The sequence below is a fragment of the Gouania willdenowi genome, chromosome 6 (assembly GCF_900634775.1).
Source record: "Gouania willdenowi chromosome 6, fGouWil2.1, whole genome shotgun sequence".
NCBI lineage: Eukaryota > Metazoa > Chordata > Actinopteri > Blenniiformes > Gobiesocidae > Gouania > Gouania willdenowi.
This window is the reverse complement of record NC_041049.1, coordinates 22,586,291-22,612,039: the sequence shown is the minus strand read 5'-3', so window position 1 is coordinate 22,612,039 and position 25,749 is coordinate 22,586,291. Positions and strand designations below refer to the sequence as shown.

Genomic DNA, 25,749 nt, shown 5'->3' with positions numbered 1-25,749 from the left:
ATTTGATGTGTGGTTTTAGGGTATCAATACCTTGATTGAGTTCGAAAATGAGAAGTGCGCAAATATTTTTTCCAGAGTTATTGCCCTTGTTTTGTTTTGTTTTTTTTAACTCTGTTCAAGGTATCTTCAAAGGGGACAGCTTTTCTCAGAAATTGTTTAAGACAGGATAACCAAATTTGGTGTATGGCTTCAGGGCATCAATACCTCGATGGAGTTTGAAAATAAGAAGCGCACAATTATTTTTTCCAGAGTTATTGCCCTTGTTTCATTTTTTTACTCCGTTCAAGGTATCTTCAAAGGGGACAGCTTTTCTTAGAAATTACATAAGAAAGGATAACCAAATTTGGGGTGTGGCTTCAGGGAATTAATAACTTGATGGAGTTTGAAAATGAGAAGCACACAATTATTTTTTCCGGAGTTATTGCCCTTGTTCCGGTTTTTTTACTCTGTTCGAGGCATCTTCAAAACAGGACAGTTTTTCTCAGAAATTGTTTAAGATAGGATAACCAAATTTGGTGTGTAGCATCAGGGTATCAATACCTTGATGAAGTTTGAGAATGAGAAGCATGCAATCATTTTTTCCAGAGTTATTGCCCTTGTTCCCGTTTTTTACTCTGTTTGAGCTATCTTCAAAGGGGACAGCTTTTCTTAGAAACCATTTAAGATAGTTAGTAATTTTATATTCTGATTTGATAATACGATATTTTCTTATGTATACATCTAAGTTCTTAGATTTAGGACATTTAGGAAAAGGTTATGAGTTATAATGAGAACCAATCTGGCGGGAGATGTTGATGACTATGTCTTCTTGTTTATTTAAAATGTCAAGACAGTGTTCTTTTGATTTTCTCCCCATTCACTAAATGTTTGTGGAAGTAGTGGTGATAGCAACTTCTTCACCCTTTCCTTGAGGGAATGTAAAGATTTTACCTCACAGTGTCCTCGACTAGCTAACTTACTCGGCCCTCACAACCTAATCTCTCTTATTTTCTCTTGCAACATTAAGTTTTACAATAACTGTTATCGGTAATAAAATACCTTTAAGCAAACATTCTTAGACAGGAAAAAGTGAGAAAACGTTTCAGATGAATAAGCCAGGATGTCTTAAGAGTATTTAATTGTATTAATTGTGCCAAAAGTTGGTCTCATATGGATTTAGATATATCAACGTTATACATACTGTATATGTATATCACAATATTTACAAAATTACTGCTACTATTGTTAACTGTAACACTTTATTTGAAGGGGTATACATAAGGCTGACATTACGCTGTCATTATTATGACATGGCATCTGTCATTAGCATGAATAAGATGTCATGAAGGAAGTGTTGCTCATTACCCTAACCCGAACCCTTCATTACCCTAAGCCCTATCCCTGACCCAAAAAATGCCAACATAGCTCCAAAGGTGTCATAATTTAGCAAACAACACTTAATAATTATTATATAATTACTATATTATTATAACTAACTGTTGATAGCTACTGTATAACCTACATCTCAACCTTTTGTTTAACCTAACAAAGTGCTTTTATTTTTTTGTTTGTGTTTTATATTTATTATGTCAGATAGGATAGATTTTGGGAACCCCTGAGTCAGCTATTTATCACAATGGTCACCATGCCTGGTTTGGGTCTTTTTACCCACTTCTTTTCTGCAACTGTTACACAAACTTTTTGTTTATAGTCACCAATTATTTTTAATGGTGGGTGCATGATGGTGTAGTGGTTAGCACAGCTACCTCACAGCAAGAAGGTTATCAAGCCCTGGGGTGGACTCTTGAGCCCTCTCTGTGTGTAGCTTGCATGTTCTCCAAGTGCTTGTGTGGGTTTTCTAGGGATACTACAGCTTCCTCCCACAATAATCCAAAAACATGTGTTTGGTTGATGGCAGTCTCTAATTTCCCTGTAGGTGGTTCTGTAATTGAGTTGCTTTTATGGGTACTTGTACTTTTTTGAGTATATTTCTAAATCAGTCATTTTACTTGTACTTAGGTATGTTTTAAAAGAGTAAAAGTAAAGGAATTCATTTAATTTCTACACCCAACCGTTACTAGGTAAATTATTATTTATTGTTTTAAAATGATCAACTGTCATTGGGAAACTAAAAAAAAAAATAAAAAATGACCAGACAACAATCAAATGAATCACATCATGGCCAACCAACCAGATTAAACATAATGTACGGCGCCAAACAGCGTTGAATGGAAGTTATTTTTTTTTTCAGTTTTAGGGTTTATAAATGTATCAATAATTAAAGACTGAAAATCTTTTTTGTTGGGAATTGAATTAATTGGTGTTATTTTGTTTAAAAAATTGTGCATTTTTGACAAACCTTTTTCCTTATACAGATGCCTTTGTCGAAAAAAAATTAAGTTCAAATTGTGCAAGATTTCATCTCTTCCTTTACATGAGATGTTTGCTCTATACAAGGGAACTGTGGCAAGATTTATTACCAAAAATAAATGTGGGTGGTGAAAGTAACTAATTTGACTTTGAGTACTATTCAATTGAGTTACTTTTTACTTATACTTAAATATTTTATTTATGACTTACTTGTATTTGAGTACAATTTCAATCAAGTAATAGTACTTCTACTTGAGTAGAATATTCCGTCACACCTTTACGAGTGAGTGGTTATCTGTGTGTGTTGCCCCCTGACAAGGGTGTACCGGGTGCCCTTGTCTAAATAGTGGTGTTCACTTTAGGGTCATGTCCATTTCAATGGTAGAGAGCACTGGTGCCAAACATGTGGCCCGTGGGCCAGAATCGGCCTGCCTTAAGGTCAAGCCGTCCCACCAGGTAAATTTTCCAGATATGAGAAAGTGTTAAACTATAATGTCTTAATTTAACCATTCTGGAGCACACTGATAGAGTAGCTGTATGTACAACACAATGTTTTTGTCTTAAAAAGATCTTTTTGCTAATCTTTTTTTACCTGGTTAAATGAATAAAGTAACAATCCTCTCTGTTCTGTCACTTGTAATGTAAACCAAAGAATCATATTATTGTTGATCATGTTATTTTATTAATTCTATTTTATTAATATGTGTTCTGAAAGGATAGTCAAATACATTTTAGTATCTTAATAACATATCAATATTTGTTTGACACCCCTAAAGCTCTAACTAGAAAACACAAGTAACTCCCTCGAATAAAATTACAAAATAAAAAAAAATAAATAAAAAAAATGAATGGAATGTATTAAAACAAACAAGTTATTCCGTAAAATTGAGTTTATAATGAGGACTTTTTTTTATAGACCTGTTCGGATCCAATTTCATATACTTACATTTCTGTATATTGTTGTTAATTTCAATTTATGGAATCATGGTGTGTTTTAACAATCTTGACTTCACAGTTTTTTTCTTGTTTTTGTTTTAGCAATAACCTTGTTCCTAGAAATATTTATTTTATGACGAAGTTCTACCTTAAATGAGAAAACTGTAGCTAAAAGTAAGGAAAGTCATCCAACCGCTAGATGGCGAGAGTGCGTCATATGACGTAAACTGTCTTTCACTGTCGTGAATCGGTTTGTTGTGCTGCTGCCTTCCGTCACCCACGGCGAGGAGGTACGATTAATTGTTTAATTTATGTCATGTGTTCTACGCATTTATTTAGATCCACTGACCAGATGTATGCTCTGTTTATATTATATTTAGAAGCTGGTATGACTCAAGAGTTTTTTTTCAATTTAAAATTTAAAGCTAAACCTTCTCTGCTGGCTACCTTTAGCTTTAGCTCACATTGGTTAGCTGCTAACTCTGAAGCTGTTTAACCTTCTTAAACAGCATTTATCCATTATATAGATTTATGTGAGCCTACACTATAAGCCGTTGGTTTTCTGTCTCAAGTTTTCCATAATTATTCGTCTTTCCTGCGTAGGCTAGTAACTAATAGTGACCATGCATTCATGTAGCATAAACATACTGTCCTATTTGTCCACAACAGAGAGCCTGTGTCTACATTATCCTGTGTAATATTCCTCATATGATATAAAGGGAGATGATTCAAAACTTGGCGTATCACACACATTTCAGACTCTGTATGCATTTCAAATGTTCAGAAGTTTTTATATCTCTGCCTTTTTCTGGTGTCTTCCACGTTTCAAGTAAACTATGTTGTGAAAATAATAATAATAATAATAATAATAATATATATATATATATATATATATATATATATATATATATATATATATATATATATATATATGAGGACAGACTAATGAATAAGGCTTTTGACTTTATTTAGTACAAGATAACTTAAATTACAATCATTGTGGACTGTCTTCTTGTACAAAAGGTCTGTTTGGAGAAATGATAGAAAGGATAGTAATGATACAAGTAAATTATTAATGTATTGTTCAGACATAGTACAATAGATTAGCGTTTAAATTAAAATCCTGTAGTTATGTATTTAGTATCAGTAGTATTTATTGAGTGGATATTAGACTGAAGCTAAATAACTTACATTTTGTGAATGGGGGAAAAAATGCTCATAGTAATTAGTTGTTGCACTTGAAAATGTAAACGTTTAATTTGCATTAAAAACCAAAACTTCATCCATAACTGAGAAAATTTTGATGCACTTCGACTAGAGCTTTGCATGTTCACTTAAAACCTATTAACAAACTTGCATGTCATAAATAGGTGAGCAAAATCCTCTACCCTAATGTATGTAGCTGTAAGGGCATATTGTATAAGGTAATGTTTCTCAAATGGGGGAACGTGATGACACAACAGGTGTACTTGAGAGAGAGTGAGGAAAATTAACAAATAAAGTGTCTTGGTCCCACCCCAGGTGTGAGACGACCGGAAATGATAAAAAAAAAAAACTATATTAATCAATCTTTTTCGGAGCCACTAAAACTATTTTTTTTTTTAACCTTGGGGTCGGCACCCCATGTGGGGTCGCCTGAAATTTCTGAAAAATTAAAATAGATTTTTTGCAATTTTTGAAATATTATTTATTTTATTTTATTTTTTAAATAAATAGATAAAACACACAATCTTAAACAACTTTGTTTGTATACTTTAACTTTGTGAAATATCTAGTAAACATCTAGTAACATATAACATCTAGTTCAAATAAAATGCAGTTAAAAAAAATTAATTAATGGAGAAAAAAAAAAAAAAAAAAATATATATATATATATATATATATATATATGCTCTCAAACATGATCAAAAACTAATCATAGGAAAAAAAATATTGATAGCAAAATGGGGTCAAGATCCAAAAAAGGATGGGGACTATTGTACCAAGTACTGTTTCTTTCCACTTATTTACAAAATGAGATTCTTTAAAAAGTGTATCACTCATTCATTCCATCATTATGCTCTATAGTTGTTTTTAAATAGTTTTCTAAGCAAAATGTCGTAGTCAGACAAAGAGGGTACTTGGATTCAGAAATAAGAAAAAGGGGGTACTTGAGCCAAACATGTTTGAGAACCACTGGTATAAAGTATGCAGACTGCATTTACAAGCATGTAAAAGTGGATACATGGATGGATGGATTATGCTTCGGTACTACTCAGTATCAAAAGATGCCCCTTCCTTTAGTTCCAGTTTTTGGTACCTGCTACGGTAGTAGGGATGTAACGATTCACTGAACTCCCGATACGATTCGATTCACTGTACTGGGTTCACGATACGATTCTCTCACGAATTATTTTACAAAATGAGACCGTAGACAAATGATGACTGAAAAATATTTTAAAGAATCCCCTGATAAACTATGCAAAACAATGCAATTTAATTAAAAATAAATCCTGAATGAAATAAATAAATAAATAATACAAATGAAGAAGAAGCCTATTCATTTAAATTCTGGCTCTACAGTAAACTATGCAAAACTGCATAATAGTTCCTTTTCTTTCTAAAAGTGCAGCTGAAAATGTATTTTGTGCCTTAACAATTGGACTTTAAAACAAATAACTTTTCAAAGAAATAATATAAATAAACAAACTATGGTTTTCATTCTCTCTCTCTTGTTTCTCCCTTTCCTCTCTGTGCCCCTCTCACCATTATTACCACTATTTCACATGTTCCTTCTTTCTCATCTCTTTCATTTTGTCTTGCGGAAGCCAAAATGCTTCCACACTTCTGACTTAAAACACGGTGGTGTGTCCAGAATTTCAAATTTTAAATAGATAGCGCCCTTTGCTGTAAAAAAAAAGTATCGATGTGAACCTTTGAATCGATATTTAACTGCCTCACGATTAATCTTTACATCCCTATACAGTAGGATCCTCAAAATGTAAAAATGCTGCCTGTGATTAGCTGTAATATTGCACTTGGGTTAGTTGATTGAACAACTCCACGCTTTGAAGAATTTTCAGAGTTGACACCATGTGGTTGGCTGAAATACCAGTACAAGAATCACAAATTTTCTCTTGTGGGAAGTCTTCAAAGGAGAGTTGAAGCTCTTTGTTTTTTGGTAATCTATCCTAGATCAAGGATCGTAAGGCATTCAATGTTAAAATAGAACAAAGGCTCAGCATTCACTGTGGATGAATAAACTATAAACTCGTGTTTGTGTTTGTGTGTAAACGAAGGAATCGTTAAGAATGTCGTTGTACGATGACCTGGGTGTCGGTGCCAGTGACACCAAGACCGAAGGCTGGTCAAAGAACTTCAAGCTTCTGCAGTCCCAGCTGAAGGTGAAGAAGGCAGCTCTGACACAGGCAAAGGTAAACACACACCATCCAATAACCAGAACATGGTCAAACAAAGAGGAAATAAAGGAAAACAAAAGAAAATTTAAAAAAGTAGAAATAAAATGATAACAAAAAAAACACACACACAATCCAACCGCTCTCTGAGGTTGTGTTGTAACCTGGATCATTTGTTATGGTGGTATGATGAATAAAGACTCATCAGTCAAAGTAAAGCAGCCTACAACTCCAGATAGAATATTTTTTTAAATAAAGTAAGATATTTTCTAAGGCTTCTGGTAGAAACTCACTGAGCTAATCCCACTTAAATTTTAAGTGTGTGGATCCTTTGTGTTCTCTTTATTGGGTGGATAAATCTAATCCTTCCTAAAAGTATTGTACACTACTGAAATCATCATTGGACAATAACCATAAGGGATGTCTCCAACTGATTAGTATTCTTGTTGACTACACTAATATTTTCTTATTGACTAGTCCATTACACAAGATTTTTTTTTTTAAAACGGTTCAATTTTTAGTGGTTTAACTACATAGCTAACATTTCTTGAAACTATATGTGTATTTTGTCCAAAAGTTGTTTTCATTCACTACTGATGCCACTTAGACCCAGCGCATGAAGCAGACCACTGTCCTGGCACCTGTCATTGATCTGAAAAGAGGCGGTTCAGCAGATGAGCGGCAGATCATTGACACGCCCCCACACGCTGCAGCAGGACTAAAGGTCTGTGGCGATGTCATTCTGGTGCAAATATTGGGATGCTGTAAATATCTTCCTGTGCTACTGTCGGCTACAGGACCCAGTGCCCAGCGGTTACTCCTCCAGTGATGTGCTGATTCCTCTGGCAGACGAGTACGACCCCATGTTCCCAAATGATTACGAGAAGGTGATGAAGCGCCACAGAGAGGAGCGGCAGCGTCAGAGGGAGCAGGAGCGGCAGAAAGAGATCGAGGAGAGGGAAAAGTAAGGCAACACCTACGTGAAACCTGTTCACCTCACTAGGTTCATACTAGAGCTGTCCCAAATGATTGTTTTTTCAAACAATTAATCTAGCAATTATTTTTTCCTGATGAATCGACTAATTAACGATTATTATTTTTTATTAATTTAACAATTAATGTTTCAGGTAACGATTATTTAACAATACTTGATCAATGCTCAGCCTTAGCCGATGACCGACACGGACTGACGATTTACTTGAGCCGATATTTGGAGCCGATACTACTTTTTCTCCCTCAATTAAATCATGAAGATTACACAATAATGATAACAAATGGTACAAGTCTCAATTAAAAAAAGGAACATTTATTGAAATTAACAAAGGTGAGGTAGAACAACATCAAGTAAAAAATATTTAACAAATAATAAAAACAGGGGATGTAGAACAAGAATAAGTAAAAAAAATAGAGTGAGACATCTCATGAAATAATATGAAAGAGAACTGTTTGTCCTTGTCCTGAAAATAGCTTTGACAAATAAGTTGAAGATATATTTTATTAACAGGATTATTGAGTATAAATATATATAATTTTAGTATTAAACACAAAAAGAAACCATGAATAATAGGCCATTCCAACACAACCCCATAACATAAATTAGCAGAGGAAAATTTCAGAGGCACATTAAGCAACAAACTGTTCAAGTTTCTGTTCTAAATTGCATCAACATTAACAAGAGTAAATATTCAAACATGTAGTAAACTGCTTCTCAAAGTTAAAAACTTCTTCTCAGCGCAGCAGAGAGAGAGAGACAGAGACAGACACACACACACACCAAACCTCTAGCCAGCTGCTCGTTAAATACAAGTGCGACACAACACGTGGACCCACGGAACAACCTCTAAGTTAAACAGTTTTTGCATAGTCTGCAAATTACAACATCACTAGAAGGTTGAAGAATGAAAAACTCCCACATTTTTGAAGACCGTTTTCCGGATTTCTTTGCAATGTGTTGCTCCTTGGTACTCGCGCTGCTCTCAATGCTGGTGTAGACGCAATTATTGTTGATTGGACTGCTTCTTCATCCTAAACATTGGGCAACTTAGTGGTTAGATTTCCGGGGAATTACCGCTTCCACTGGACTGGCGTGGGACAACCTATAGTATATGTTTGGGATGGCGAATAAACGCAAAAAATTAAACTAAGAATTTTGACGTCGTCAACGCGTTGTTCCAGCTCTAGTTCTTACGTCTGTGTCATTGCAGGAAGAGGAAAGACAGGCATGAAGGCGGAGCTCCAAGTGGCTTCTCCCGGTTTCCAGCAGCCGAGGGCGACTCCGATGAAGATGAGGAGTACGAGAAAGAGCGAAGAAAACGAAGTGAGTGCCACTCAAAGACACGTTTAACCCTTGAATCACAGAGGAAATGATGCTACATGCATATCTCAGTATAACTAATAATGGACTGGTGACCTAATAACCATAGTCACTTCAAGCATTAAGGATGTATATAAACACAAAGCACTTTTTACAAGCCTGAACTCACACTTTAAAGGTCAACCCCTCCCAAATAAATGTGATTTTCCACGTTGCGTTCTTCTGACCTCATGTTTCTCCTGCTTCTGTGGCAGGTTTGGGCGGAGCCGCCATCGCTCCTCCTTCATCTCTTATGGACAAAGACGGTAGGTCTGATTATACAGCAGATCACACTTGGTGCTCTTAGGGCCACTTTTTCAAAAGTAATCTGATCAGATTTCATTTGGTTCTTGGATCCAATCTGGATTTAGATTTGGATCAGGTCACATAATCTAATGCATTTTTTAAATCTAAATGAAAACTTAATTTTGTATTTAAAACTTTTCATTAGGATTTAAATCTCTTTAGTCAAAACTGATAACTTTTAGGATAGAATTTTATTGCATTCAGTAGAAAAATGTTGTAAAGCTTTGTGAAACAAAACATTTGCATCAATCAGTGTAAATACACTTATCCCTATTTTGCACTAGACTTGTTTACCCATTACAGGGATGTATTATAATAAAGAAAGAATCAAATATAAATGTTTTTGACCTCAAAAAAACATTCTATAATAACAAACTAAACAAAACTGTTTTTCCCCAGTCATTCACTGTATATTGATATATATTTTAAAAAAAAATACAACATTGTGCCTTGTAGCCAGAGTTGGTAGCCAAGTATTATGTTGTATGCGGCGCCATCCTGGATGGTGGAAAATTGGATTTCCAAATCTGGATTAATTACATCCATATTTTAAAACATTTATTATGTTGATTGATTAAAACTGGGCTAATGATCATCACTTCCACATGTAGGTTGGAAAAGTCATTGACTAAGACACACAACTGTATGTGATGCTTCAAGGCAATGTAGTAACAGGCCAGTTTTGGATGCCAAGTTGAGGTTGTGAAGACTGTTTGATGTTACAGTTCATACACCATTACAAGCCTGAGCTCAGCAACAAGACACAAGGACAAGGGAGAAATGCTGCATCAGCAAAAGTTCTCCCAGACGCATATATCAAAGATGTGCTGCACTGGCAGCAATGGAAGCAATGGTCAGCCAAACAGTCAGTAAATTACATCAAAGCACCATCGGCATCAGACCAGCATTTTAGACAACTTAGCAGAATCCTGAAAAAAATTGATTAATGACACCCATAAGCAAAGTTTGACAGTATAAACCGCTAAAATTTTTATTTGAAAATATTTTTTTAATTTGGTTGAAGATCTGTTACATGTTGTAAAACATTTTTTAGTTTTGGCACAAGGTACGAGTTTAGATAGCCATTGTGTTATGGTTACTTTAAAAAAACTCAAATACTGTATGTTGATTTCGGATTCTGAAGGAATACTGCAGGTGCTGGTCATGAAATTAGAATATCATGAAAAAGTTGATTTATTTCAGTATTTCCATTCAAAAAGTGAAACTTGTATAATATATACATTCATTTCACATGGGCCGACATATTTGAAGCGTTTATTTATTTTAATGTTGATGATTATAACTGACAACTAATGAAAACCCCAAATTGAGTATCTCAGAAAAATAGAATATTGTGGAGAGGTTCAATATTGAACACACCTGGTGCCCTGCAAAGGCCTTTAAATGGTCTCCAGTCTAGTTCTGTAGGCTACACAATCATGGGTAAGACTGCTGACCTGACAGTTGTCCTCCTCATTGCACGAGGAGGGCAAGACCCAAAAGGTCATCGCTAAAAAGGCTGGCTGGTCAGAATCAGAATCAGCTTTATTGGCCAGGTACAGTTTAGAACAATACCAGGAATTTGACTTGGTAGTTGCAGCGAAAGATACACATCAACACACCAGAGCAGCCATTTGTCAGCGCCCACAGAGATTTGTGTCCAAGCCCATTACTAGAGAGGCAAAGGGAAGGAATAGATGTGGTAGAAAAAAGTGTACAAGCAATAGGGATAACCGCGCCCTGGAGAGGATTGTGAAACAAAACCCATTCAAAAATGAGGGGGAGATTTTCAAAGAGTGGACTGCAGCTGGAGTCAGAGCTTCAAGAACCACCACCCACAGACGTATGCAAGACATGGGTTTTAGCTGCCGCATTCCTTGTGTCAAGCCACTCTTTTTTCTTTTTTTTTTTTTTTTTTTTAAAGGATTTTTTTGGCTCTAGTGGCCTTTATATGACAGTTGCTTGACAGGAAAGGGGTCAGAGAGAGCAGGGAATGACACGCAGGAAAGGGTCCCAGGCCGGGAATCGAACCTGGACCCGCTGCAGGTGAGGAACTATAGCCTCTGTACATGAGGCGGGCGCTCTACCCACTGAGCTAAACACCGCCCCAGTGTCAAGCCACTCTTGAACAAGAGACAGCATCAGAAGCGTCTCGCCTGGGCTAAAGACAAAAAGGACTGGACTGCTGCTTGAGTGGTCCAAAGTTATGTTTTCTGATGAAAGTAAATTTTTCATGTCCTTTGGAAATCAAGGTACCAGAGTCTGGAGGAAGAGAGGAGAGGCACAGAATCTGCATTGCTTGAGATCGAGTGTAAAGTTTCCACAATCAGTGATGGTTTGAGGTGCCATGTTATGTGCCAGTGTGTTTTCTTAGGTCCAAGGTCAACGCAGCCATCTACCAGGAAGTTTTAGAGCACTTCATGCTTCCTGCTGCTGACCAACTTTATGGAGATGCAGATTTCATTTTCTAACAGGATTTGGCACCTGCACACAGTGCCAAAGCTTCCAGTACCTGGTTTAAGGACCATGGTATCCTTGTTCTTGATTGGCCAGCAAACTCGCCTGACCATAACCCCATAGAAAATATTTGGGGTATTATGAAGAGGAAGATGTGAGACGCCAGACCCAACAATGCAGAAGAGCTGAAGGCCACTATCAGAGCAACCTGGGCCCTCATAACACCTGAGCAGTGCCACAGACTGATGGACTCCATGCCACGCTGCATTGCTGCAGTAATTCAGGCAAAAGGAGCCCCAACTAAGTATTGCTCATACTTTTCATGTTCATATTTTTCAGTTGGCCAACATTTCTAGAATTTTTTTCTTTTTTGTATCTGTCTTAAGTAATATTCTAATTTTCTGAGATACTGAATTTGGGATTTTCATTAGTTGTCAGTTATAATCAACATTAAAAGAAATAAGCATTTGAAATATATCAGTCTGTGTGTAATGAATGACTATAGTATACATGTTTCTCTTTTTGAATGGAATTACTCAAATAAATCAACTTTTTCATGATATTCTAATTTTATGACCAGCACCTGTACAGTGGCAATAGGAAAGTATTTCATGTGCAGTGATAGTCCAGCAGAGGGCAGCAAAGCACTAACAACAGGTTTCTGCACACTAACAGCTCCTTGGTTTATTGGTTGGTTTTAAATTGAATTTCCAACAGAAAACAAGTGTTGGTTCCCAGCTCTCTAATCTCTGTGTCTGGTGTACCTGAAGACGATGTTTGTTTTTCTACCAGGGAGAGGAATGTTAATGCTTTTGCGTAATTCATTGGAAGGATTGAAAACCTCCACCTTCTTTGTCTTGGTTGAAAGATCTAATGTTCTTCAATCACTTAGAGATAATGAAGTTAAGTACAAGACAATTTTAATGAGACTTGGGGCCCTTTTCTGTCCTTAGTCAATAATATGTAATCTTTGGAAGACTAAAGTTTGTCAGTTTTGTGTAAAAGGATATTAATTGGTTGTACCGACCAACTTGAAACACATTGTAATTTTTTTGTATACCTAATTTACATATAGTTTCTGTGTATTTCTGTGTGTTTTTGTGTTTGGGTTGTATGTACCTTGAGAAGAATATATGTAAAAATATATATGAAACCCAATAAAAATACTAGGAAAAAAAAGAAAGAAAACCAGTGTTGGATTTCCCTCTGTAGGATCATCATCATCATCCTTCTCCTATGATGATGAGAGCCGTCCTGCTCGAGGGTCTAAGGCTGCCATCCCTCCACCCATGTATGACGACTCAGACCGGCCTCGCTCTCCACCTGCACCAACCAGCTCCTTTTTGGCCAACATGGGGTGAGTGAGACCTTGGTTTCATCTTCACTGATTACAGTTCACTCACTGGTACCTTTGACTTCCATAACCTTGTCTGCGTTGCCCCTCAGAGGAACAGTGGCCCACAAGATCATGCAGAAGTATGGTTTCAGAGAAGGCCAGGGCCTGGGGAAGCACGAGCAGGGTCTAAGCACAGCTCTGTCTGTGGAAAAGACCAGCAAGAGGGGCGGGAAGATCATCGTGGGCGATGCAGCAGAAAAACGTACGTGCAATGCATCAGAGATCATGTTGGTGTAGAACACATGTCAAACCTTTCTTAAATGTGTACACATGTGCATAGCAGCGCAGCCAGTGATCACTAAATGTCATCCCAGTATCAATTCTTTCTCATAGTGAACTTGTGTGCATTTGTTTCTGTGTGTGCGTGTGCAGCTGGCTCCATCCAGTCAGCTACTGCTGAGACTTCAGCCGGAGCCTCTGCAGGTCAGCTCTCACTTTCAATTCCTTTTTGTGACTTGTTTTCACTTCAGTTATTCAGTTACGATTAAGATTATAACTGAGTGATTGCCTAAATCTTGTAAAACTGCAGTAAATCCTTATTTTATCTGAGCAGTAATTGTTGTCAAACGCAGTGTATTATGGGCTACTCACTGGCATGGTTGGCTTCAATTACATTTTCAATTACACTTAACTTACGATTACAGTGACCAGCATTTTTTGTAGTTACAGTTGAATTACAAGTATTTTGTATTCTTAGAAAGTCAATTAAAATTACGTTCTCAATTACTAAAGTTCAATTACAAATAATCACAATTACTGAGCCTGAAAAATAACCAAGTACAAGTTAACCTTCCGTTTGTGTTTGTGTTAAGACCCGTTATCTATTGATAACGGGTCTTAAATCATCTGTAAAATACATTACAAACAAATATCTATCATCTAATGTATTTCTTATCCATTGGTTACCTTTTTAGGCTCCCTAATCAATGGGATTTAATATTTTTGGTGTTGGCATCTGAGCCGTTTTTTCGTCAGTACACTCCTCGATTTTTTTTAATTTTTTTTTTAAAGGTAAAATGTGTGAAAGCTTGACATGAAACATATGTTAATAATTATTAACTACATATTTGTAGAACTGTACATAGACCTGTAACATGGTTGCCCTGTGTTGAGTTAAAATGTAATTGACCATTTTAATGGCATTTTCATGGCAATTACAATTATAAAGTAAATTATATAACTCAATTAAGATTTCATTATGATTATGTCAGCAATAGATTTTAAAAATTACAATTATAATTATGCCATAATTGTAATTAATTATCAATTACGTGATTACATTTATAATTGACCCCAACGCTACTCACTGGTTCTTTAAGCCATGTTTTCATTTGGTTTGAAGCAGTGAGGCATCCTGTGTGTGTTTTTAACTGTGGTTTTCAATGCCTGTGCTGATTCACATTAGTGTGTCATGCAAGGTCATTAAATGAGCTGAGTAAAACTATCCAATCTGACTAATTTATTTATTTTTTTGTATTTATTAGTGCAAGTGTTTTTGCTATCCACCTTATTCCTGTGGCTTCTACTTACTGGTTTGAGTGGCAGGAAAAAAAACAGTTTATTGATTAAAATTTAAAAAGAATGCTCAACTCTCATATAAGCAACAGACAAGTTAAATACCTATTAACTTTTCTTTTTTTTTTATTCTTTAAGGCCTTACTGTCACAAAAAGTTGTGCCCATAATCCAATCTGCTGTAGCACCTCCAGGAATAAGGATTATGATTGAACATTATTGCTTTCATTAAGCAAATATTAGTATTAGTATTTGTAATCATACAAACTGAAGTTTTAATAAGTGTAAACCTAACAGTCAGGAACTGGATGTGATGCTAAACAGGGCTGTAGCATTAGAACCATCATCACGGGCCTACGATCCTGTCAGAATGTCAGAAGACTTTTTGGTCAAGAAAAAAAATACAAAATGGATACAGGTGTTCCACAACTGTGAGGCTGCAGAGTAACATAATGAAACACACACTTGTTGACTTTTATATTTTTTTCCTTCTCACAGCGGACTCCAAAAAGTCTGAGATGAACCCACTCACAGAGATCCTCAAAAACCCAACCAAAGTGGTCTTGCTAAGGGTATGTGTTTGTTCTTAGATATCATTGTAAAAAGCGTGTGTGTGTTTGAAGGTCTAATGCTGCGTTCACACCGAATGCATCTTCTGCGGCATCAGTGGCATCTGCCGTACGAAACGTACCGCAGGGTCGGCAAGATCAAAAAATGTCCCCGTTCGCTTCATACGCACTTCTGAAGCGAAGCCCCGCCCACCATTGACTCATCCAACTGGGTGAGCTTCACTGCCTGCTTAAGCGAGGAGCTGCACTCTTTTTTCTCCTCTCATAAACATAAACCACCAGTGAAAAAAGCCGATATGATTAGCAGCTAATGCTATCCTAGCTCAGTGCCGACTTTCAAAGATGAAAGCTACAGAGATAACTTTTACCTACTACTACCACCTCCTTGCTGATTCTCCTCCATGCCAAATCCTTCCTAGTCCTGTCCCGGTTATAAAGGCCGTGCCATACAGCTCCAGGTGGTCACACACAGCTTCTACTCCATGGTTGAATAGTTGACCAGACCGGTGTCCGTGTTGACGGCCTGATGTCATTGTCCACAAAGACTGATTGGCTTTCGTCATGCGAAACATCCACATGAGTTCAGTATTTTCAACTCTTGCGAATTTGTGGGTGTGCGTAAAATCGGGAGTGCGCTCGCACGGCCAATGCACTTGACGTGCGGTCCGCACCGCCACACAGGAACGATTTTGCATCTGGGGCACATCTATCCATTGACTTAGTAGGTAATCTGGACATTTTGTGACGCATTCGGTGTAAACGCAGCATAAGATGGACATTGGCAACCTGCAGCCCCGGGGCCATATGCGGCCTTAGGTGGTAGTCGGGGGTACACCCTGGACAGGGTGTCAGTCCATCGCAGAAAACATAAAATAACAAGCACAAAAAACCCCAAATATCCTTAATGACTCCAAAAACACACAAAACAACAACAAAAAAACATCCAAAACGACAAAAAAACACACAAACCTGTCATCTTTGATCAATCATCTTTCCTTTATTAATGCTCTGATTGGTGACAATGTCAAATGCTGACACAACTGTTAATAACGTGACCCCAGATCAGACGATCACCTTTTTGTGGCCCCGCTGTGATAAAAGTTGCCTATCTCTGGTCTCTGACAATATCTGTTTGTCTGAGAGCAATAACTTATTTTGGTCACCCACTGAAATTATGGAGGCGACACATTTGCCTGTGGAGATGAGGAAACTTTACTTAATTGTTAATTTTGTCATGTTTATTAATTTGCTTGTAGAACATGGTGGGCAGAGGAGAGGTGGATGAAGATTTGGAGGGAGAGACCAAAGAAGAGTGCGAGAAATATGGCAAAGTGACTAAATGTGTGATTTTTGAGGTAAGCAACAGAAATAACCAAGCTTGATATGACTGAAGTGATTAGATCGTTCAGAATGGCGTGTTCTTCTCTCAGATTGCTGAAGTGCTCGATGATGAAGCCGTCAGGATATTTCTGGAGTTCGAGAGGGTGGAATCGGCCATTAAAGGTCAGTATTAAGAGGTCATCTAACACAGTGGTTCCCAATCATTTTTGTCTCATGAACCTCCTTGGCATTTTTGCCAAATTATGTGTACCCCCTCTTCATATCAGTACCCTCTCCATAATTTCATATGCGTTTTCCTTTGTTGAACAGTGGCCTCTCCTAAACCCATAAATGGCAATGTTACATGAGAGCTTTAATTCCTCTTTATTTCAGAATAAAACTTAAATCCTCTTTAAACTTTTTCTTGTGAACACTTAATTCCGAATTAAGTATCTGGTTTATTCCGATTTTACTTTAGAATTAAATGTGTCTCCAACATTGGTTCCCTAAGGCTTAATCTACAAATTAAAAACAATGAGTGGAATTTAAAGTGGAGTTTAGTTAAACTACTACTTTAATGTGATTACTTCAATAGTAAGTAAATACAGTCTATTTTGTAAAATGTTGCTAATTATTGCCTCTTATTGTCAGAAGTGTGAAAAAACTGGCCTCGACAGCATAAAATAATCCTGTTTCAATGAATTACAAGAAAACATAGTATTTTATTGAGCAATTTTACTGTTAGTTTGGAAAAGAAAAAAAAACCTAAAAAGGAACTAGGAACATTAACTTATTATTTTTAAATTAATTGTTAAATCTTTCAGAGTACCACCTGCAATGTTCTCCTGTACCCCTGTTTGGGAACCACTGATCTAACAGAACACCAAATCATGGAAAGCTGTATCTTCAAAAAGGATTGCTTTTTTTTTAACGCAGTTTGCACCCTTGTGTGTGTGTGTGTGTGTGCGAGGCCTTTTCTTAGATCATTCTCCTTTCTTGCCCGATTGTGTAATTTCTCTAATAATGTGGGTGAAAATGTGAACTCTTGTTAATAAGTCGGCCCACATCATAAATGAGGTGAGACGCTGCTCCCGAGCGGCGTTACATCACACACAGCAGATCCTGGCTTACATCACAGGTCACACACACACACACACGCCGTTTATACTTGTCTTTGATACGCAATGTTTTGTTGCAGAGGCAGAACGAAGGCTTTGATGGTTTCAGAGAGCAGGTTGACTCAGTATCAGGTTGAGGCCACCTTGGTATGTGGTGCAGGGTGACTGCAAGAGGCTGAAATTTTGTTGAATTAGATTCACTATGTGTTGAAAATTCTTTCTTGACTATTCAGCTCATGCATCCTCCGCATAGAGCAAAGTTTTATTAAAAGTAATCAAAAAAAATGATGTATTGACCTGAAAAGATCCAGAGATGTTTGTTGATTTTGATGGATGAAGTTGTGGACTAGTAAAATCTTCAGAGTTCTTTGTGACACTCAGCAAAACCCTGCAGTTACAGGTTCACCTTCAAAGGAAAGAATACGCAATACATGCTGAGAGTGGTGGCTCTACTCTGAGCTCCTCCTTCAAGGACAAACTCTGCTCTCTCTCATTCACAATTCAGCCAACCAAACTGCAAGGAAATACATTTTGGCTGTCTGCATCTCCGTCAAAATCTACATGGATGAAATTGTCTAAGGAGGTACATGAATAGAAATTTTAAAAAGCTTGACAACATTGGAAACTAGAATATACAGTGGGGCAAAAAAAGTAATTAGTCAGCCACCAATTGTGCAAGTTCTCCCTCTTACAAAAATGAGAAAGGCCTGTAATTTTCATCATAGGTATAACTCAACTATGAGAGACAAAATGGTGAAAAAAATCCAGAAAATCACATTGTAGGATTTTTAATTTATTTATTTGCAAATTATGGTGGAAAACAAGTGTTTAGTCAATAACAAAAGTTCATCTCAATACTTTGTAATGTACCCTTTGTTGGCAATGACAGAGGTAAAATATTTTCTGTAAGTCTTCACACACTGTTGCTGGTATTCTGGCCCATTCCTCCATGCAGATCTCCTCCTAGAGCAGTGATGTTTTGGGGCTGTCACTGGGCAACACAAACTTTCAACTCCCTCCGAAGATTTTCTATGGGGTTGAGATCTGGAGACTGGCTAGGCCACTAGCGATGACCCGTTTGGCCCGGTTAGTTGATGGTTTTATCTCACCATCGCAACATTATCAATAATCTACTCATGTCCACACATGTTCTGAGTTAGTATGTGGAGCTGTGAGATGCTGGATACATCACAATATCACTCCGTAGCGCCATAATCTCACTTGTTCGTGCTTCTTCCTCCTTTGCTGGGTATCATCAGTGGCTAATCTCTCATCTAAAGGTGTACTGCTGCCATCTTCAGGGCACAGTTGGTCACTACAACACCCCACAGCTTAGATATTGATCAGAAACCTTCACCAGGGGGTTTTCTAGTAATCCCAGTGAAAAAAAATTGACGAGTTATCTCGTCAATGGCACTGAGCGTTTGGATTTGAAATGACAAGTTATCTCATCGATGGCACTGAGTGAGTTACAGAATATGTTACAGGTCTGTGAGAGCCAGAAATCTTGCTTGTTTGTAGGTGACCAAATACTTGTTTTACCGAGGGATTTACCAATTAATTCATTAAAAATCCTGCAATGTGATTTTCTGGATTTTTTTTTTAATTTTGTCTGTCATAGTTGAGATATATCTATGATGAAAATTACAGACCTCTGTCATCTTTTAAGTGGGAGTTCTTGCACAATTGGATAGATAGATAACTGACATGGACAATTAGACCAAAGGCCACACCCTTTTGTAGGATTACTATTACAACAACACATCATCAGTAGGGTTTAATATTATGCAGTCCCAAAAATAAAGTACTAAATGACAACATTTCACAAAACAACATCCAAAATACACAAAATGACTACAACAATATACAAAACAATTACCAAAACACTCCAAAAACATACAAAACAAGAGTACTCAGAGCGCAAACCTCCGCCAAGTTTAGAGGTGCAAAGTCAACAGCATTTGGTGTTGTAGAACTGGCAAAACATCCTCATTACGCTCCAAAACTTGTTCGGGATATTGTATCCACAGTACCTGCAGGAACATCTCCAAAAACCTTTTGCAATTGTATCAGCTCACCAAATATCATTTAATTCCATTCTGAGCTTTATGAGATATCCTGCAAACAAACATCCACATTAGCAGACTGACGGATAGACAGACAAATGGCGGTGAAAACATTACCTCCTTGGCGGAGGTAATTACATTAAAATACACAAAATGTCTCAAAAATGAACAAAGTTAAACAGAAAAATAACAAGAGCACTCAGAAAGAGCAAACCTTTGCCAAGTTTAGTGGTACTGTATCTACAGTACCCTCCAGATTATCTCCAAATTCAAATTTCTCCTTCCTTTTAACATTGTCTATAAGATCACCAAATTTCATTTAAATCTGTTCAGAACTTTTTGAGATATCCTGCTAAAAAACATCCACCTTAAGGGTCTTGCAGACAGACAGAATTGTTGTTCCTTGTGTTAATGCTCAGATTGGTTAATATTTTAAATGCTGTGTTGTTAATGTGGCCCTCAGATCAGACCATCACATCTTTATGATTTGCTGTGATAGAAGTTGCCCATATCTGATCTAGATAAATTGCTTTACATTGAAAATGTAATCTTCCTTTTAACCCTACTTTCTGATTAATTTCTTAATTAATTATTGCCCATTGATAATTTTAATTAAAAATAGCTCAAATAAAGCTAATCAATCAATAGGATGATGTATGACAAAGTGACAGCCAACAGGGTGATGATATGAGCCGGCCAGTGGCATAGGCAGTAGGCTATAGGGCGTCAAACATCCAGGGGGCGCCACACCTGGAGGAAGAGAAAAGTATGTACTTGTTTTTTCTTTATTTATACTTACTGTATGTATATTAAAAGTAGTTTGAATGCACCACAAGAGGAATTTTAATAGTTGTTTTGTTGTGTTAACACCAGTTCCTATATTATCTTACTTTGTGCAGTACCTTGTTCATTTTATATATATACAGTATATATAATTTATTTCATGTCACTGACAGTTCTTTACATTTTGTTCAGACTATTTTTTCTCTCTCTCTCTTTCTCTCTCGCTCTCTCTCTCTCTCTATATATATATATATATATATATATATATATATACATATATATATATATATATAAATCATTTCATGTATTTTTGGTGGGGGATTTCTTACGTATTTTTTTAGGCAACTATTTTGATTGGACTTGTTTTCTAAAAAGATATTCAGGTACTTGTGTGAGGATATCTAGATGGGCAGAGGAATTTACTGTGAGCCAAAGGGGCAACACCTCAAATTTTGCCTCAGGCCAGCACTGGCTGTGATAATCAATAATAAATGGCTTGGGTGTGCAGCATAACCATGTCATTTGTGTTCAGAGAACGTGTGTTTTCACGTGTTTCTGCTCACCAGCTCTAACAAGTTTATGATGCCTGGTGTGGTGTTCATTTGTGTTTATTCGCACGGGCTGTGAAGGATTTTATGCACAGGCTGCATAACTTTCTGTCAACTCAGTGGTTACATTTAGCACTGTTTTATAAAGATTTTATGAAGTAAAGTCAGCTTTAAACCCAAAGATTAAACATGATGCTCTCCTTCTGTTCTTGTAAACAAACCTAAGCAGACAGATTAAACTCACAAAAACAAGATGAAGAAGAAACAGCCATTGTTGTCATGACTCATGTGAGGTACTTGTATCATTATGGTTACTCTTTCCAAGAAGCTACAGCCTCCTTGGAGTCGTGTTGTTGATGAATACAGCTCTATGTGTGGTGTGAACTCATGTAATGACATGGACACCGTGGTGTGTTCAGTGCAGTTTAAATATAGAATGTGTTTTCTAAAGACTAAGAAGTAGATGCGTTAGGTTTCACAGCTGGAACAGGCCACCCTCATTGGCTTGAACTTATCCAAGAGCATTCTGGGACAAAACAGAAAAACAAAAGCTTCATAAAGACTGGTCCTGCTGATAATGCCAAGGTGGAATTGATACAGTTAAAAAAAAATGGATTATTACCGTAAATTTTATTTGAATATAAAGCGGCTTGAGACAATGTTTTTTTTTTTTTTTTAAATAAGAAAAAGACATAATGTTTTTACTTAATTCTGACCATTCTTACACCAGAAATGTGTTGGGAAGTCACTTAGGCAGTGTTTTGAGTGGCTAACTCAAGAAATCACAGTAAGAACAAAGTAAAACACTACAGGACTCTATATCCCACAATGCTCTGTGCAAAACCCTTCCAACAAAGTCATTGAGTGTTTATATTGGGGATCAAAACAATCTTTTGAGTGGCAATTTCCACCGTTTACATTTTTTTTAAGCAAAGATTTTCATTTTTCTAATCTATTACAAAACAAATTTACAATCAATAGTTAAACTTCAGAAGTGGGCAAAAGCTATATATATATATATATATATATATATATATATATATAAAGATATTTGATTCACACCAAGTCATTGTTCCTCAAGTCAAAGTTACTTAAATTTGCAGATTTAGTTGTTTTTCAAACCATTCAAGTTGTATTTTCATCCATTTCCATTTGTTCTAAGAACCCCAAAAACATAGTATTTGAAGTTTATTTTCTCAAACTCATCTGTTTTCCAGAGTTTCATCCTCTGAAAAGTGTCTTTCTGAGTAACTCTACACAAACAGGCTGATTTGCAGCCTACTTATGCATATTCATGAGTGGGCATGTCAATAGACAAGACACTGACATCCTCTTGCCCGCACGGTGACGTAGGGCCAGAGGACGACCCGCCCTCCCCCCACCCACTCAGTAGCCGAGCTCATGCTGCTTTATAAACACGAGGCGGAGCGTGGGGGCTGAGCTTCCTGGAGGCGCGGCTTCTCCAGCTCAGTGCCGAGTCAAATTCGTCATCAAAGTGGGACACATCATCAAATTGGAGTGAGGTGTTTGGGCTCGCCCTACAGTAAAAAAAAGGAGCAAATCATCATCTAACTAATGATTGAGGGAATCGGTGAAAAAAATACTTTGGGCATGTGTATGCAGCCCTAATAGCACTTTATGATGTTTAAAGCACAGAAAAGTCCATTTACCTTAACATGGGACATTTAAGGCCAAGAATAAATGATTAGAAAGCATTCAGAAGCTCTTTATTGAGAGGGAATGGGCTTACAAGCTGAGATGTAAAATTAATTTTAGGTCTGAGTGTGCGGACAACTAGGAAAAGCTTTTGTGTATCAGTATACTGTATGTGGAATAAGATTCTGGAACAGTTTGCCAATAGAAATTAAAATGTTCAAATATCAAGCAATTTAAAAGAAAAATATAAAGAAAAGATCCTTATGTTTGACAATTTTGAAAGTGTGTAATATGGTTTTTCCTGTGTTTTATAATGAAAATCATATAAAGATGAGACAAAATGAATTTATGAACAGCAGAAATGGTTAAAAAAACACTGAAAGGATGCGGAAAATGTGATTATTTGATACTGTAATGTAGGAAAAGAGGACTAATAAGTTTATACTTCCACTCACTCCCTTTCAAACTCAAAAAGTATGTGTATGCAGTAATATATGTAATTATTGTTTTTCTTTTTTTCTGGAGGGAAGCCATCTGCATCAAGTGTTTTGTTTATTGTAATATTGTTTCTTGTGTTATTGCATTTGTTTGACATAAAACAGTATAATTTAATATAAGGTCTACACTATGTCTTTATCTGATATAACATTTTTTGTTTATTTCTCCATACACTCTACATTCCCTTTTACCCATTCAAGGAAGGTTAAAATCCCAGTGTTGAACTGACATTTATCTGACACGTGGGTGGTAAAACACTAGTTTTACTGCCATGTGATAGAGCTGGGTTCAGTCTCATCAGTATTATCTCCACAGAGGAGCAGTGTGACCTCACTCCTTTATCTCTGTTTCTGCAGCCGTGGTGGATCTGAACGGACGGTATTTTGGCGGCCGAATCGTCAAGGCGTGCTTCTACAACCTTGACAAGTTTCGGGTTCTAGACCTTGGCGAGCAAGTTTGATGTCCTTGAAGAGACTGCTGACACGCCTTCTTGTATATACACCTTTTTTTTTTATAATCCCTCAACATCAGCGTTTGTAGAGATCAAATCTGTTCATGTATGGTTTTTTTTCTCTTTTTTTTTGCTGTTGTGGAATTCTGATTAAAATATCTTTATGTCCACACTAACTTCTATTTTGTGTTGTGGATTTATTTAGGTTTTCAATGAAAACACAGCTGATGTTTATTCTGAAATGTCTTGTTTCCCCTGATGTATGTGGATGTGACATTCAGATGTAGAGTAATTGATATTGAGTGGATTCCCCTTTCTAACAGAACAATGGGTCCATGACATTGATGGTGCTGTGTTTTAGCAAGAGTGAATCAATCAATCGACTTTATTTGTCCCCAATAGGGGTGATACAGAGTGCAAAGATATGGGGATCATAAAAGACATACAAGCCACAATAAAACGCAAGAGTGCATAATAAAAATATTTAGCAGTGCAATTTGACCCGATAAAAACACAAGGTATTGTTAAATCATCATACTCGTCCAGGTAATAGGCGAGTGTGATGACTATCTTATTTTACTGGAGTTAAGGAGAGAGATGGAGGAAGGGATAATTCAGCCTCATTCAAAACTTACATAAGTGCCCTGGCTTGGCCCCCCAAGGGAGGAAACGTCAGTGAGGGTCCCACTGGAAGTGTAAATGGGAGCAGGAAAGCAGGTTGCAGAGATGGGAACCATAAGGAGATTAAAAATGGAAGGCTTAGATACAGTAGGTCTACCACTGTTGGTTACTAAAGCTGATACATCAGTACATCACTACAAACTACAGCTGAAATGCTGTAGTTTGTAATGAAGCAGACATGGGCCACTGGTGGCCCTCTGTCTAACTTTGCAGCCCCCAAAAAGTTGTGATTCAAAAGTGAATTTGACATGTAAGAGTTCATATTACGAGTAATGTGCAGTTACATTCTCTGTTCACCTGTTGTTACCATCTTTCTGACATTTATTAAGAAATGATTGAAAGAAGAAATACGAACGGCAGATATTCAAGATAAAATCGCATTATTTCTTTGCAGTGAAACATTGATTTAAAGATGGCCACAACTCCACCACTTTTCCTGCAGGTATATCACTCTTGGAAATAATTTAAGTCTTGTGGCGCACTTTTGTTGACAATAGATAGTATTACTGATACTATATCATTTAACCATGTTTCATTAAGAAGTATTAAGTCCAAGTGATGTATCAGGATAATATAAAGTAACAGTGATTTGTTAATGAGCTCTAACATTTCTGGAGACACTGGGGAACTGTTTGGATGACATGCTATATCAACCAAATTATTGTCTCTGTATTAAGCTTTTTGTTTCTCATTACCTGTCACCACAGGAATTAAAAAAGCTGCATTAACTAAGGCCCTGACTTTTTCTGGTGGTAGACGTATTACAGTTCAGACTTAGCACACATCAGACACAGGTCGCTGTACCTTTAACACAGCTGGCTGTTTGGATCATGCTCTTATCAGTAAGAGGAAAAGAGGGTCTTGGGCCTGGTATCGTTGAGGATGGAGGGGTGGTGCTTGTTGCTTCTTTGGGGGAGAGAAGATGGGAGCATGGTGGGGAAAAGGGTGGGGTGTTGGTCTTATGCCAGCAAGAACCAGTTTGTTCATCTAGGCAGTTAAATCCAAGAAGGCAGGGGTAGGAGAGAAGCTGGATGAGGGGGAAGTAGGGGATTATTGGGGTGAAGCAGGTGGATCTCTCTTAGAGGTGGGGGGGGTGGGTTGAGTTCTTCCTGTTGACAATCCTCTTTGGGTTGTGAGTCATTCTCCCTTCTTGATGGTGGTTCCTCAACACCGTGTTCTTTCCTTGTTGTTTTGTTCTCCCATGGTACATGTTGTCCTTTGACTGATGACGACTGATAACATAGTGACTGGTGAAGTAAAATAGGTTGGATGTGAACATTTTCACTCCAGCCTTTTTAACTCACAGTCCGTCTACCCTAAAAAGATGCCTACATTCCCAAAAAGATCTATAAA

The 25,749-nt window shown here is 37.0% G+C and overlaps 1 protein-coding gene across 1 annotated transcript; it reads left to right on the top strand.

Moving 5' to 3' along the window:
- Positions 1-3,509: 3,509 nt before the first annotated feature.
- On the top strand, positions 3,510-23,891 carry rbm17 (RNA binding motif protein 17). Its single transcript, XM_028451347.1, has 13 exons — positions 3,510-3,575; positions 6,564-6,698; positions 7,288-7,404; positions 7,478-7,644; positions 8,885-8,997; positions 9,249-9,300; positions 13,013-13,153; positions 13,243-13,394; positions 13,565-13,615; positions 15,205-15,278; positions 16,532-16,630; positions 16,706-16,778; positions 23,621-23,891. The coding sequence occupies exons 2-13, from the start codon at positions 6,576-6,578 to the stop codon at positions 23,722-23,724; spliced, it is 1,266 nt and encodes a 421-aa protein (XP_028307148.1). The 5' UTR covers positions 3,510-3,575; positions 6,564-6,575; the 3' UTR covers positions 23,725-23,891.
- Positions 23,892-25,749: the final 1,858 nt, after the last annotated feature.

Excerpts from the sequence above, each read along its gene's own strand:
- rbm17 (XM_028451347.1), top strand. The coding sequence starts at position 6,576 with ATGTCGTTGTACGATGACCTGGGTGTCGGTGCCAGTGACACCAAGACC. Across the intron at positions 8,998-9,248 it reads GAAAGAGCGAAGAAAACGAA|GTTTGGGCGGAGCCGCCATC; the intron begins GTGAGTGCCACT and ends CTTCTGTGGCAG. Across the intron at positions 9,301-13,012 it reads TCTCTTATGGACAAAGACGG|ATCATCATCATCCTTCTCCT; the intron begins TAGGTCTGATTA and ends CTCTGTAGGATC.